The sequence below is a fragment of the Cebus imitator genome, unplaced genomic scaffold (genome assembly GCF_001604975.1).
Source record: "Cebus imitator isolate Cc_AM_T3 unplaced genomic scaffold, Cebus_imitator-1.0 Scaffold82, whole genome shotgun sequence".
NCBI lineage: Eukaryota > Metazoa > Chordata > Mammalia > Primates > Cebidae > Cebus > Cebus imitator.
In genome coordinates this window covers 599,451-611,095 of record NW_016107397.1, presented here as the reverse complement: position 1 = coordinate 611,095, position 11,645 = coordinate 599,451, and the positions used below count along the sequence as shown (strand labels likewise).

Below are 11,645 nucleotides of genomic sequence, written 5' to 3'. Positions count from 1 at the left end.
CTCGGGAGGCTGAGGTGAGAGGATCACTTGAGCCCAGGAGGTCAAGGCTGCAATGAGTCATGATGGTACTAGTGCACTCCAGTCTAGATGACGGAGTGAGACCTCATCTCTAAAACAAATAAAACACAAAAACAGGCTATACACCACCATTTAAAATATTTCCCCAACTTTTTATTTGGAAAAATTTCACACCCACAGATGTTGAAATCTCAAGATATGAATGCTGCCTTCACATGCAGGATTCTTGACCAAAAAAAAAAAAAAAAAAAAACACAAAACTTGGTGGCCTCTGTTCTAAGTTAATATCCAGACACCTCTGCAGTTACCACAGAAGCTTGAGTGAGGGAACTTTCTGTCCTCAGAAAGTCTGCGGAGTGACTTTTTGGTAGTGTTTTCTCTTATCTCATTGGAAACGCAAGGTGGGCAGGACAGGATTCATTCTCATCTTACAAATGGGGAAACAAGTCAGAGAGGTCAACGGATCTACCTGCTCTCAAGTCAGCAGATGACCTGGCTGAAACTGCAACTGAAGACTTCTGACTTCAGTAACTCAACATTCTACCACCGCTTCCCGTCCTGGATATACAACGGGGGTAATGCCAGGGCTCCTTTTAAAAACAGGTGTGCAAAGGAAAGTGTTTCCATCTCATCCTTCTGACAACTGCAAAGGAAATACTCTGCAGGCCTTGTGTGCATAGTGGCAGAAGTCTGTCATTAGGAACATGCAAAACCACAACGGAGCCTGGGAATGGGAAGATGCATGGAGAAGATCCTGCGAGGTCTGTGGCTTGCCCATGGCTTAAGTGGAATATTTACTGAGTGCTTACACTGTCCCAGGTACTGTGCCTGGATCACAGAGCTGACAGTAAGGCGGTCCAGGAGTCTGCCCTGGTGGTGCTGTCATTTCAGTGGGCTCATCAGAGCCAGAAGCTGCAATGAGAGACTGGTGGATTGCAATGGGCCCACTCGGTGTTTTGCCTGGTCCAGATAGTGTTTATTTAATTTTTTTATTTAAGTTGCTCACTTCTAGCTTCTGTGAAGCAGACAACTTCTGCTGGATTCCTGAATAAGTAGCAGCCTCCCCGCTACCCTGCAGGCAGGACACAAGCCCTCCAGCTCACTTGTGTCCCCACTTTCTCCTGCCTCACACGCAGGTGACTGTGGCCCCATTCACATATTTACGGTACCCAGCTGACGTCCACAGCATTTAGGCTAACACCCCTGCAGCAAACAAATAGCCAAACAAGAGAATTTTAGAGAGTACTAATATAAAAAAAAGAAATTCAGCTAATGTGATGGATGTGATATGACTGATGGAAAGGGCTACTTCGGAATGAGTGCTCAGGGAGGGTATCTCTCTGCAGTGTAACTGCAACCAAGAACTGAATTCTGACAAGCATCATAAGCCGGCCAGCTGAATAAAGCACTTCCAAGCAAAGGAGTTGGCCTAAGTTCCAGTCCTACCTGAGGATGGAATAACTCTGCTTGCTGAAGGAACAGCAAGGTTGGGAGAGCAGTAAAAAGATCACAGAGTGGGGACGAAGGCAGGTTACACAGGACCTTGCAGGCTAAGGTAAGAATTTGGGATTAAAAAAATGTTTTCAGTGGGACGTGATGGCTCACACCTGTAATCCCAGCACTTTGGGAGGCCAAAGTGAGCAGATAGATCTCTTGGGGTCAGGAGTTCAAGACCAGTCTGGCCAACATGGTGAAACCCCATCTCTACTAAAAATACAAAAATTAGCCAGGCATGGTAGCATATGTCTATAATTCCAGCTACACTGGAAGCTGAGGCAGGAGAATGGCTTGAACCTTGGAGGTGGAGGTTGCAGTGAGCTGAGATTGCGCCACTGCACTCCAACCTGGGGAACAGAGTGAGACTGTCTCAAAAAAACTTTTTTTTTTTTGCTATTTTTGGTTAAAAAAAAAATTTTGGATTTTATTTCAAGTGTGATGGGAAGCCTTGGGGGGTTTTAACTAGAGAATAATGTGATCTGATTTACATTTTCAAAAGATCACTCTGCTATATAGAAGGTAATGAAGCAACAGAGGAAGCAGGAAGATCCATTAGGAAGCCATATTTTAGTGGCCCCGTAGGTGACAGTGGACAGGACCAGGATGGTAACAGAAAAGACAGAGAGAAGCAGCAGCCTTGGGCTGTCTCATGGAGTGTAACCAAAAGAGCGTTTTGGTGAACAGACAGAGGGGACAATGAATGAGGGTCATCAAGGATAACTCCAAGGTTGTGGCTTGTTCCAACATTGACAGACTGGGGGCATTCCGGGGAGGTCACAGTTTTTGTGAGAGATCAAGAGTTTGACCAGGGATGAATAAATTTTCCTTACACTCAAGTCTTCCTGGATACCTCATTTCCCCTACCTACCACCTCCAAGCAGTCTTCAAATTCAAAAATTTAAACTTCTCAATATCGAATCTCTTATCAAATGTACCCCTTCAACTTCAATACCCACTGCCTCTGTCTTGCTCTGGTCCTCTCTCTTGCCTTGACGTTTACAACAGTAGCTATGAATAAACTAACAGAAAGCACTTAATACATGTGTCTGTATCTCTCTCTCGCACCAGTCATCTTTGATGACAGAAACCATGTCTTCTTCATATTTAATCCCCAGGACATATTTATTTGGGCAGAGTAGGCACTCAAATATCTGACGAACTGAAAAGAGGTCTTCTGACAGGATATCATCTCCCAAAGAGATGAGCCCCGACCATATAAAATGTACGATCAAGTCCCAGGAAACTTTGCCTTCCCAAGGAATGTGTGTCTAATTTGGTTTCAAAGCACACTGGTTCCCATTTTTACCACTTTAATGACATTGGACGATAGTATTACTCTTTTCCACTTTTCTTCTAGACCTAGCGACTTTACACTCTCTAAGCCTCATATCATCTTTGCAAGCAGGTCACAGACAGGATTATTCTCCATCTTACAAACAGAACTGAGGCCCAGAATGAAATCCCTTAGTGTCTTTTTGATGGAGTTAGGAGCCTTGACTCAATGGAAATCAGCCTTCCCCGACCCCACAGCACAGCTCTGTGACAGGAAGCTATCCCAGTCGCCCATCCTTGCAAAACTGCTGCTTAGTACTCAGGTGTTCCCTAGGTTGTTCTGAAACATTTACAAACTTCTTTGGGTGTGAGGAAGTGCTGCCACAAAGCCAAAAATCATGTTCTCTCTCTCTCTTCTCTACCACTGTCCTCTGCACAGGGTAGGGATGGATTCCACCCACTGGGCCTGAGAGGAAGAAAAGCACCTTGGTCACTAGTTGGGGAGGAGTCACAGCCAGTAAGAAAAGAGAGAGAGATCTAAGTAGGCAAGAGTAGTTTCAACAGGAAAAAGGCCACCAGTGGGAAAACCAGGAGACCCCTTCCAAAAGGCTTCCACCTGGGAAGAAAGGTGGCAGCAGTGTGGGAGCAGGCGGCCAGATCCCTCCTGCTCAATCCTCTGCACCAGGCCCTCCCAGTCACTTCTTGAGGGCACCCAGGCTCTTCAGGGCCTCTTGGGCCTGGGTCAGCTGCTGCTGCAGCCTCTGGCGGGTGCTGTCATTGGAGGCCCGCTTCAGGAGGCCCTGCATCTCCTCCACCACGGCCCGGTGGCCAGGAGTGTTGTGAAAGAGCCGCACTGCCCGGTCCCCACAGGAGGCCAGAAAACGGCCAGTGATGTCAAAGGACAAGTCAGCGATACACTCGCCATGGACCTGCTCAAAGCACTCCTCCTTCTCGCCCCGCCGGGTATTGTAGAGATGAATACTGCTGCCACTGGCCAAGGCCAAGACCTGGGCGTCAGGGGATAGGGCCAGGCGGCACAGTGCGGCGCCCGCCGCCTCTTCAAAGCGGCCTGTCCTCAGTAAGTAGGGGTCCTGCTGCTTCTTGTATTCCACATCTGTATCCCACAGTTTCCATGTACCATCCTTGGAGACAGAGGCCATCCTGCGGCACGGAAAATCACAGCTCAAGCCCCAACACACCCTGGCAGGGTGAGCACTGGCTCTTGAGCGGCTCCAACTAGGAAGCTAAGTCTGCTTCCTGCTGAGGGCCAGGCACCCACCCACTTCAGATCCACAGCACAGACAAGCAGAAGGGCCCTGGTTGTCAGGGGCCAAGAGCCACAGGTCAGAGTGGACTTACTCACCTCCGCGAGTCGTTGGAGAAGGCAAACGAGAGCACAGCCGCAGAGTGGCCCTTTAGTTCAAAGGCTCGCACCACCTCCTGGAACTCCCCCTTCTTTCCAAAGCAGACTTCCCAAACCTTCACATCTGGAGTGAAGCCACACGAGGCCACAAATCTGCCAAACAACCCAGAAGCCTTTAGAACTTCATTTTGGGAGCATCTTGTTCCTGTAAACCCCTAAATCTCTTTCCTGAGAAAGTTGATATCTCATATCTGCATAATATAAACCTTTAAAAAGTTCTTTTATGTATGTGACCTCAGTTTATCCTCTAGCCTTATTCTAAGATATGTAATACCCCACCCTAACCTTTTAAAAACTATAGATGGCTTGGTGCAGTGGCTGACGCCTGTAATTCTAGCACTTTGGGAGGCTGAAGCAAGAGAATCACTTGAGGCCAGGAGTTCGGGACTGGCCTGGGCAACACAGTGAGACCCCATCTCGACAAAAAATACATTAGCCAGGTGTGGTAGTGTGTGCCTGTGGTCCCAGCTACTTGGGAGGCTGAGGTGGGAGGATGGCCTGAGCCCAAGAGGTCAAGGCTACAGTGAGCTGTAATTGCGCCACTGCATTCCTGCCTGGGCAAGGGTAAAACCCTGTCTCAACAAACAAACCAAAAACAAAAATTAGCTGAGTACAGTGGCATATGCCTGTCATCCTAGCTACTCAAGAGGCTGAGGTGGGAGGATTGCTACAACCCAGGAGTTTGAAGCTGCAGGGAGCTATGATTGCACCACTGTCCTCTAGCCTGGGTGACACAGTGAGACTATCTAAAAAACAAAAACACTAAAGATGAAGAAATAGCAACTAAGGACTTGGGGTGGCCTGCATGAAATCCCACTACTGCAAGAGGGAGAGCTGAGACTTGAAACTCGGGCTCCTGACCCCGCCCGGTGTGCTCTTCCCACATGATGAAGCTGGCTCTCTGCTCTGTGCCTGCTCCCCGGGCCCAGCCTCTCATGGTCCCAGATGCCAACAACCCTCCTTGCCCACCTGCCACAGGGGGATACAGCAGCATGTGTGTTGTTCATCTGGTTGGTGTTGATGGTAGATAGCACCTGACCCTTCAGGCTCCAGATGAGGACAGTGGTGTCACTGGAGGCAGTCATGATGAACTTCCCTGAGAGGGAGGGGAGTGATGTGGGCCATGGGCAGTCACCCGACCAGCTGTCATTCTCCAAAGACACTTACGAGGCCTCTGCTGCCGAGGTATACATGTCCCCTCCCATGCCAACGGTCGCCACAGATGAGGACTCTGCTGAAGACTGTGGCCCTTCCCTGCCTTCCCTAGGAACCTGGTGTGACCCAGGGACTCTAGGGGAGCACAGAGCCAGGTTTTTCAGAGCCAGGGCCCTTTTGTCCTGCCGAGGTTGAGCAGAACTCTCAGGAAGCACTAACTCATTGAGGAAACAGAACTGGATCTTTCCTTCATGCTGTGGGCAGGTGCCACCCTCTGAATGCCTCTTACCTGTGTCAGCAATGCCAATGTCGATGACAGGCGCCTTGTGCTTTTTAGGGAAATCCTCTGGGGTGGCTGTGAAGGTGTAGCCCCCATCCTCCCGCTTGGTCATCTTGAAGACACGGAGGGTGTCCCCGTTGGCCAGCCAGACGATGAAGGCTCTAGAGACAGGTAGCAGACAAGTCACTCTCTCACTGGACAAAGAGGCTCTGTGTTCCAGGTCCTATGCTGGGTTCTGGGGGAAGTCAATATTTCCCCTCATGCCCCACAGTCTAGCCTTACAACTTAAACCCCCAGTTCAAAATCTCATAAAACTACTCAAAGGGTAAGATTCCCATAGCTTTGACTCCTGTAGTTTCTCTCTAGGGTTTAGAAACCAAGGCTCATCTGGAAGCCAGGCCACGGTATTTCCGGGTAGGAAGAGACCTCCCTGTTTCCTTGCTGTGTAGCAGTACAGACCTCCAGGGAGCCCCAGGTAGCACTCCAACTATGTGGATGCTCTTTCTGGTACCCCAGTGGAGCCCCTGGATCTGGGTTCCTCCTCGCTACCTCAAAGCAGATACGGGAGGGCCAAAGCCTGGGGCTGGGCCTCTGCAGGCAAACCTGAGGCTCCGTCCTGTCCCACCTGCAGTCAGGGCTGAAGCGCACCAGGGTGGCGTGGTCCAGTTCCACATTGGCTCTCATGCTGCGGTGCTCCCGCTGTAGGAAGTCCTTGGTGCTCCAGATGCGGACGGTGCGATCATCTGCACAGGTGGCCAGGTATTTGCCATTGCTGCTAAAGTCCATGCAAGATATGTTCCCGCTGTGGCTCTGGGGGAAGGGTGGCAGGAAGTGTAAATGGGAGCTCCTTGGGGAGATGGCGACCCCAAACCTGGAGCCGTGACTCTGGGGCCCTGTTGCCTGGATAACAGTAAGCCAAGGTGGGGCTGCGAGGAGAGGGGACAGAATTGGGCATCCCCGCCGATTCTGATCAGAGGCAGAGCGTTCTGTAACATGCATGGAATACAACAGAGGAAAAGCCTGTGGGGCTGAGTCTCAAGATGCATGCTGTGCCGGGTACCGCACATACCTTCAGCGCTGCAGCCAGGAGGCGGTGGGTGAAGTTGTGTTGTTGAGGCTTCTCCTTGCGAATCCGCTGTTGCTGTTTCTGCTTCTTGGATCCTGAGGATTTGTCAGATGGAAATCCATTTGCTTTTTGGCCTATAAGGAAGGGCCATGTCGTTCATACAGTCACTCACTGATAAGAACTTACTGCCCACCTGTGATTAGCCAAGCATTGAGTAGAACAGCAGATGAACCAGGTACGGCCCTTGTCTTCGGAGAAGAGTGAGTGTGATATTGGCAAAAACAGAGGCTTTGGCTGGCCGGGTACGGTGGCTCATGCCTGTAATTCCAACACTTTGGGAGGCTGAGGCAGGAGGATCACGGAGCCCAGGAGTTTGAGGCTGCAGTGAGCTATGATCACAACACTACTGCACTCCAGCCTGAATGACAGAGTGAGATGCAGTCTCAAAAACAAACAGAAAACAGAAATGAAACAGAGGCTTTGGTATCAGACCTGGGTTTAGATTCTGTCTCCTCTACCACTGACTGACTTTGAGGAGGCTGTGTACAGTAAGTCCACAGAGCACCTCCATGTGAAGTGGAAAAGGCGCACTCCCTGAGTGGGGTGGTGCTGCTGAGTGGGTACACAGCACGGCCAGTGGAGTGTGGATCCTTGGCCAGATATCCCTACATAGGGAGTAACGTGCGCAATTGATCTGGTGGTCCTGCTTTGGGTAAGTCAGTGAATTGCTCTGGACTTTTTTTTTTTCATTTCTTTCTTTCTGCCTTTTTTTGGGGAGGGAAGACAGAGTCTTCTATGTCACCCAGGCTGGAGTGCCGTGGGGTCGTCTCCACTCACTGCAACCTCCGCCTCCCCGGTTCAATCAATTCTTGTGCCTCAGCCTCCCAAGTACCTGGGATTACAGGTGTGTACCACCATGCCTGGCTAAATTTTTTATTTTTATTTTTTGAGACGGGAGTCTTGCCCTGTCACCCAGGCTGGAGTGCAATGGCGTGATATTGGCTCACTGCAACCTCCCCTTCTCGGGTTCAAACGGTTCTCCTGCCTCAGCCTCCTGAGTAGCTGAGATTACAGGCATGCACCACCATGCCCGGCTAATTTTTTATATTTTTAGTAGAGATGGAGTTTCACCATGTTGGTCAGGCTGATCTGGAACTCCTGACCTGTGATCCACCCGTCTCAGCCTCCCAAAGTGCTGGGATTACAGGCATGAGCCTGGCCTTCTTTTTCTTTTTTTTTTTTTTTAGTAGAGATGTGGTTTCACCATGTTGGCCAGGCTGGTCTCCAACTCCTGACCTCAAGGAATCCACCCACCTTGACCTCCCAAAGTGCTGGGATTATAGGTATGAGCCACCGTGCCTGGCCCGACCTTGTTTTTCTTAAAGAGAGGTTGAGAATCGGGCATGGTGGCTCATGCATCTGGTCCCAGCTATTCAGGGGGCTGAGGAGGGAAAATTACTTGAGCCCAGGAGTTCGACTGCAGTGAGCTGTGATAGCGCCACTGCACTCCAGCCTGGGTGACAGCAAGATTCTGTCTCAAAAAAATAAAAATAAAAATAAGGGAGATTGAGTTGGATGAAATATCTACAAAGAGAAAAGCAAAAGTACCAAACACAAGCATTAAAGGCTCTATGGAGATCGGGTGCATTGGGTCACGCCTGTAATCCCAGGAATTTGGGAGGCTGAGGCAGGTGGATCATCTTGAGGTCAGGAGTTTGAGACCAGCCTGGCCAACATGGGGAAACTCTGCCTCTATTAAAAATACAAAGATTAGCTGGGCCTGGTGGCAGGTACCTGCAATCCCAGCTACTTGGGAGGCTGAGGCAGGAGAATTGCTTGAATTCCACCAGGAGGTAGGGACTGCAGTGAGCTGAGATCACGCCACTATACTCCAGTACCTGAATCAGGAACTCAGGGATGAGACGTCAACATGTGTTGGGCCCTGTGCTGGGGAGTGGAGCCAGCACTTTTGCATAAGATGCTTAATGGAGTTACAAAGCTGCCATATGTTAAGTGACTGCACCCCAATTTCAACAGGAAAAAAGCTCATGAGCCCTGCACACAAACAGAGCCACACAAACAGAACCACACAGAGCCACACAAACAGCCACACAGAGCCACAAACAGAACCACACAGAGCCACACAAACAGAGCCACAATCTGTCTTCTGCTTCCTTCTCTCCAGGCTTATCTAACAAGCCCCCTCCTTACACTTAAGTCATAGCAAATGCTCTTTGGGGACTCCTTGCCTTCCTGGGTATTGCCATTGGCAGGAATGTCTTTTTTCCTTGGCTGTCTGGAAAATTCTTCTAGAACCATCCTTTGAGACCCCACACTACCTCATATGTCCCTTCTCAGTAATGATTTCCCTAACAACCACCTCCCCCATCAAAGAGCAGGGCTGACCGTTCTCCTCTCTGGTGTTTCCCGTTTCTAGTACTAACCTCCTCTATGAAACTTTTTTCAGAGACAGGCTCTCGCTCTGTCACCCAGGCTGGAGTGCAGTGGCACGATCGATCACAGCTCTCTCCAGCCTTGAACTCCTGGACTCACGCCCTCCTCTTGCCTCGGCCTCCTATGTAGCTGGGATCACATCCTGCTAATTTTTCGTAGAGATGGGGTCTTGCTACGTTGCCCAGGCTGGTCTCAAGCTCCTGGGCTCAAGCGATCTCCAAGCCTCGGCCTCCCAAAGTGCCGGGATTACAGGCACCAGCCACCGCGCCTTGCCTCAATGAAACTTATTTCACTGTGTTTTTCGCTTATATGTTTAGGTGGTCATAATCCAGACGTACTTCTCCTTTACTGGACTCCTTACAGAAAAAGACCCCAAAGCCTATCACAGGGTACCAGATGCCCAGCAAATGCTGCTGCACATCGCAAAACTGGTGCTTTTTCTGAGATCGCGGCCACGGAGCAGGTTGGAGACTTTAGGTTGCTCTCCTGGCCACCCCGGGGACGGCCTGGCCTCGGCCACCAAGAAAGCCGAAGCGCGGAGCCCAGGTTCGAGCCAGTTTCGCCCCAGGGGGTGCACCCAGCCCCGCCCGGCGTGGCGTGGCGAGCCCCCGTCCCTGGAAGCGAAGCTCACTTCACCAGAGGAGAAACTGAAGCCCAGGGAGTCGCCGGGCCCCACCAGCCGCTGGCCCAAGCCGCAGGTCGGACCACGAGGAGGCCAGGAGCCGGGACCCCGCGGGCCGCCCCCAACCGCCCCGGCCCCACTTACAGGCGGGCCGGCCGCTCCTGTCCTCCGCGCGCAGCCACCCCCGCGCTACCGCCGCAGTCGCCATCAGGGCCAGCAGCCCAAGCAACAGCGACAGCCCCATGAGTTCCGGTATCTGCGAAAACTCCATGTTGGCGGAGTCGCTGCCACCTCAGCCTGGGATTACGCGGGCGTCCGCACGGCTCGGCGGGGCCGCGTACGCACGTGGGGGCGGGGCCTGGCCGTTGGGACGCCTGGAGCGGCGGCGCCTGGCAGTTAGAGCGCCGGGAAGCGGAGCCTGATGGTTACAGCGCCTTGAGGGCGGGGCCAGGCCGTTGGAGCCTCTCAAGGGGCGGGACCCGGCTATGAGAGAGCCTTGCGGGGCGGGGCCTGGCTGTAAGAGCTCCTCGAGGGGCGGGGCTTGGTGGTAGAGCCCCTCGAGGGGCGGAGCCTGGGTGTTAGAGCGCCTTGAGGGCGGGGCCTGGCCGTTAGAACTTATACAGCGGCGAAACCTGGTTATTAGAACGCCTCGAGGGGCGGAGCCTGAGTTAGAGCGTCTCAAGGGGCCGGGCCAGGTTGTTAGAGTGCCTCGAGAGGCAGAACCCAGAGGTAGAGCGTCTGGAGAGGCGGGACCTGGTTGTTGGAGCTCCTGTAAGGACAGAGCCCGGGTTAGAGCGTCTTGAGGGGCCGGGCCGGGTTGTTAGAGTGCCTCGAGGGGCAGCACCCAGAGGTAGAGCGTCTGGAGAGGCGGGACCTGGTTGTTGGAGCTCCTGTAAGGACAGAACCCGGGTTAGAGCGTCTTGAGGGGCCGGGCCGGGTTGTTAGAGTGCCTCGAGGGGCAGAACCCAGAGGTAGAGCGTCTGGAGAGGCGGGACCTGGTTGTTGGAGCGCCGGGAGGGACAGGGTCTGCGTTAGAGCGTCTCGAGGGTGGGGCCTGGAGTTAGAGCCTCTTGAGGGGCGGAGCCTGGTTATTAGAGCACCTCGAGGGGCGGGGCTGGGTGGTTAGAGAGTCTCCAGGGGCCGTGCCCAAAGATAGAGCGTCTCAAAGGGCGGGGCTGGGTTGTCAGAGCGCCTTGAAAGGCAGAACCCGGCGGTCGAGCGCCTCGAGGGGCGGGTGGCTTGGCGGCTGGGATTGCGTCGCGGTGGAGGGAGGAGGAAGGTGGGATTCGAAACCCCTGTTCACTCCTCCTCTTGAAGAGCTCACAGAGAATCGTTTATCAAAGGCGTTATTCCAGCGATCACCACACTGGATCCTTTCAAGGAAGACGGGCAGGGATTATTATTCCCATTTAACGGTTAGGAAACAATTCAGATGGGCTTTTACTTTTTCTGCTGGTGGAGAAGGGGAAGAGTAGGCCGGGCGCGGGGTGTGGAACAGCCTCCGCAAAGACCTGAGCAGCTGGAATGTGGGAAATGGCTCAAAAGGTCTGCGGAAAGTTGAGCTCTGGCTCATCCAACAAGCTGCTCGTTACAGGGCGGGGTGGGGCAAAAGGTGTGTCTGAGAATTCAGACCTTTGGATGGACCTTTGTATGAAAAGACCAGACAGAAAACCAGCAGTGGCTGTAAGGGCACGAAAGGCAGGTGACGAGGGCCTGGATTTGGGGATGGCCTGGCAAGTGGAAAATCGAAAGCGAGAATTTTTAATAAAAAACTTCTATTTATTTATTTATTATTTACTTTTGAGACGGAGTCTCACTCTGTCGCCCAGGCTGGAGTGCAGTGGCGCGTCCCGGCTCA

The 11,645-nt window shown here is 52.2% G+C and overlaps 1 protein-coding gene across 2 annotated transcripts; it reads right to left on the bottom strand.

The window, feature by feature from the left end:
• Positions 1 to 1,918: 1,918 nt before the first annotated feature.
• On the bottom strand, positions 1,919 to 10,272 carry TBL2 (transducin beta like 2). 2 transcript variants are annotated; one of them, XM_017533438.2, is made up of 7 exons: positions 9,932 to 10,272; positions 6,715 to 6,845; positions 6,271 to 6,455; positions 5,655 to 5,806; positions 5,180 to 5,306; positions 4,151 to 4,303; positions 1,919 to 3,948 (listed from the first exon to the last, which is right to left on the bottom strand). In XM_017533438.2, exons 1-7 carry the CDS (start codon positions 10,056 to 10,058, stop codon positions 3,483 to 3,485), a joined length of 1,341 nt encoding a protein of 446 aa, XP_017388927.1. In that variant the 5' UTR covers positions 10,059 to 10,272; the 3' UTR covers positions 1,919 to 3,482. The 2 variants fall into 2 exon arrangements, with proteins under 2 accessions (XP_017388927.1, XP_037596185.1); XM_037740257.1 differs by having other exon boundaries at positions 6,294 to 6,455; positions 9,932 to 10,129.
• Positions 10,273 to 11,645: the final 1,373 nt, after the last annotated feature.

Coding starts and splice junctions, on each gene's coding strand:
- TBL2 (XM_017533438.2), bottom strand. CDS start 10,058: ATGGAGTTTTCGCAGATACCGGAACTCATGGGGCTGTCGCTGTTGCTT. Junction 6,456..6,714: donor TCCTGGCTGCAGCGCTGAAG/GTATGTGCGGTA, acceptor CCCTTCCCCCAG/AGCCACAGCGGGAACATATC. Junction 5,807..6,270: donor CGCTTCAGCCCTGACTGCAG/GTGGGACAGGAC, acceptor ACCTGTCTCTAG/AGCCTTCATCGTCTGGCTGG.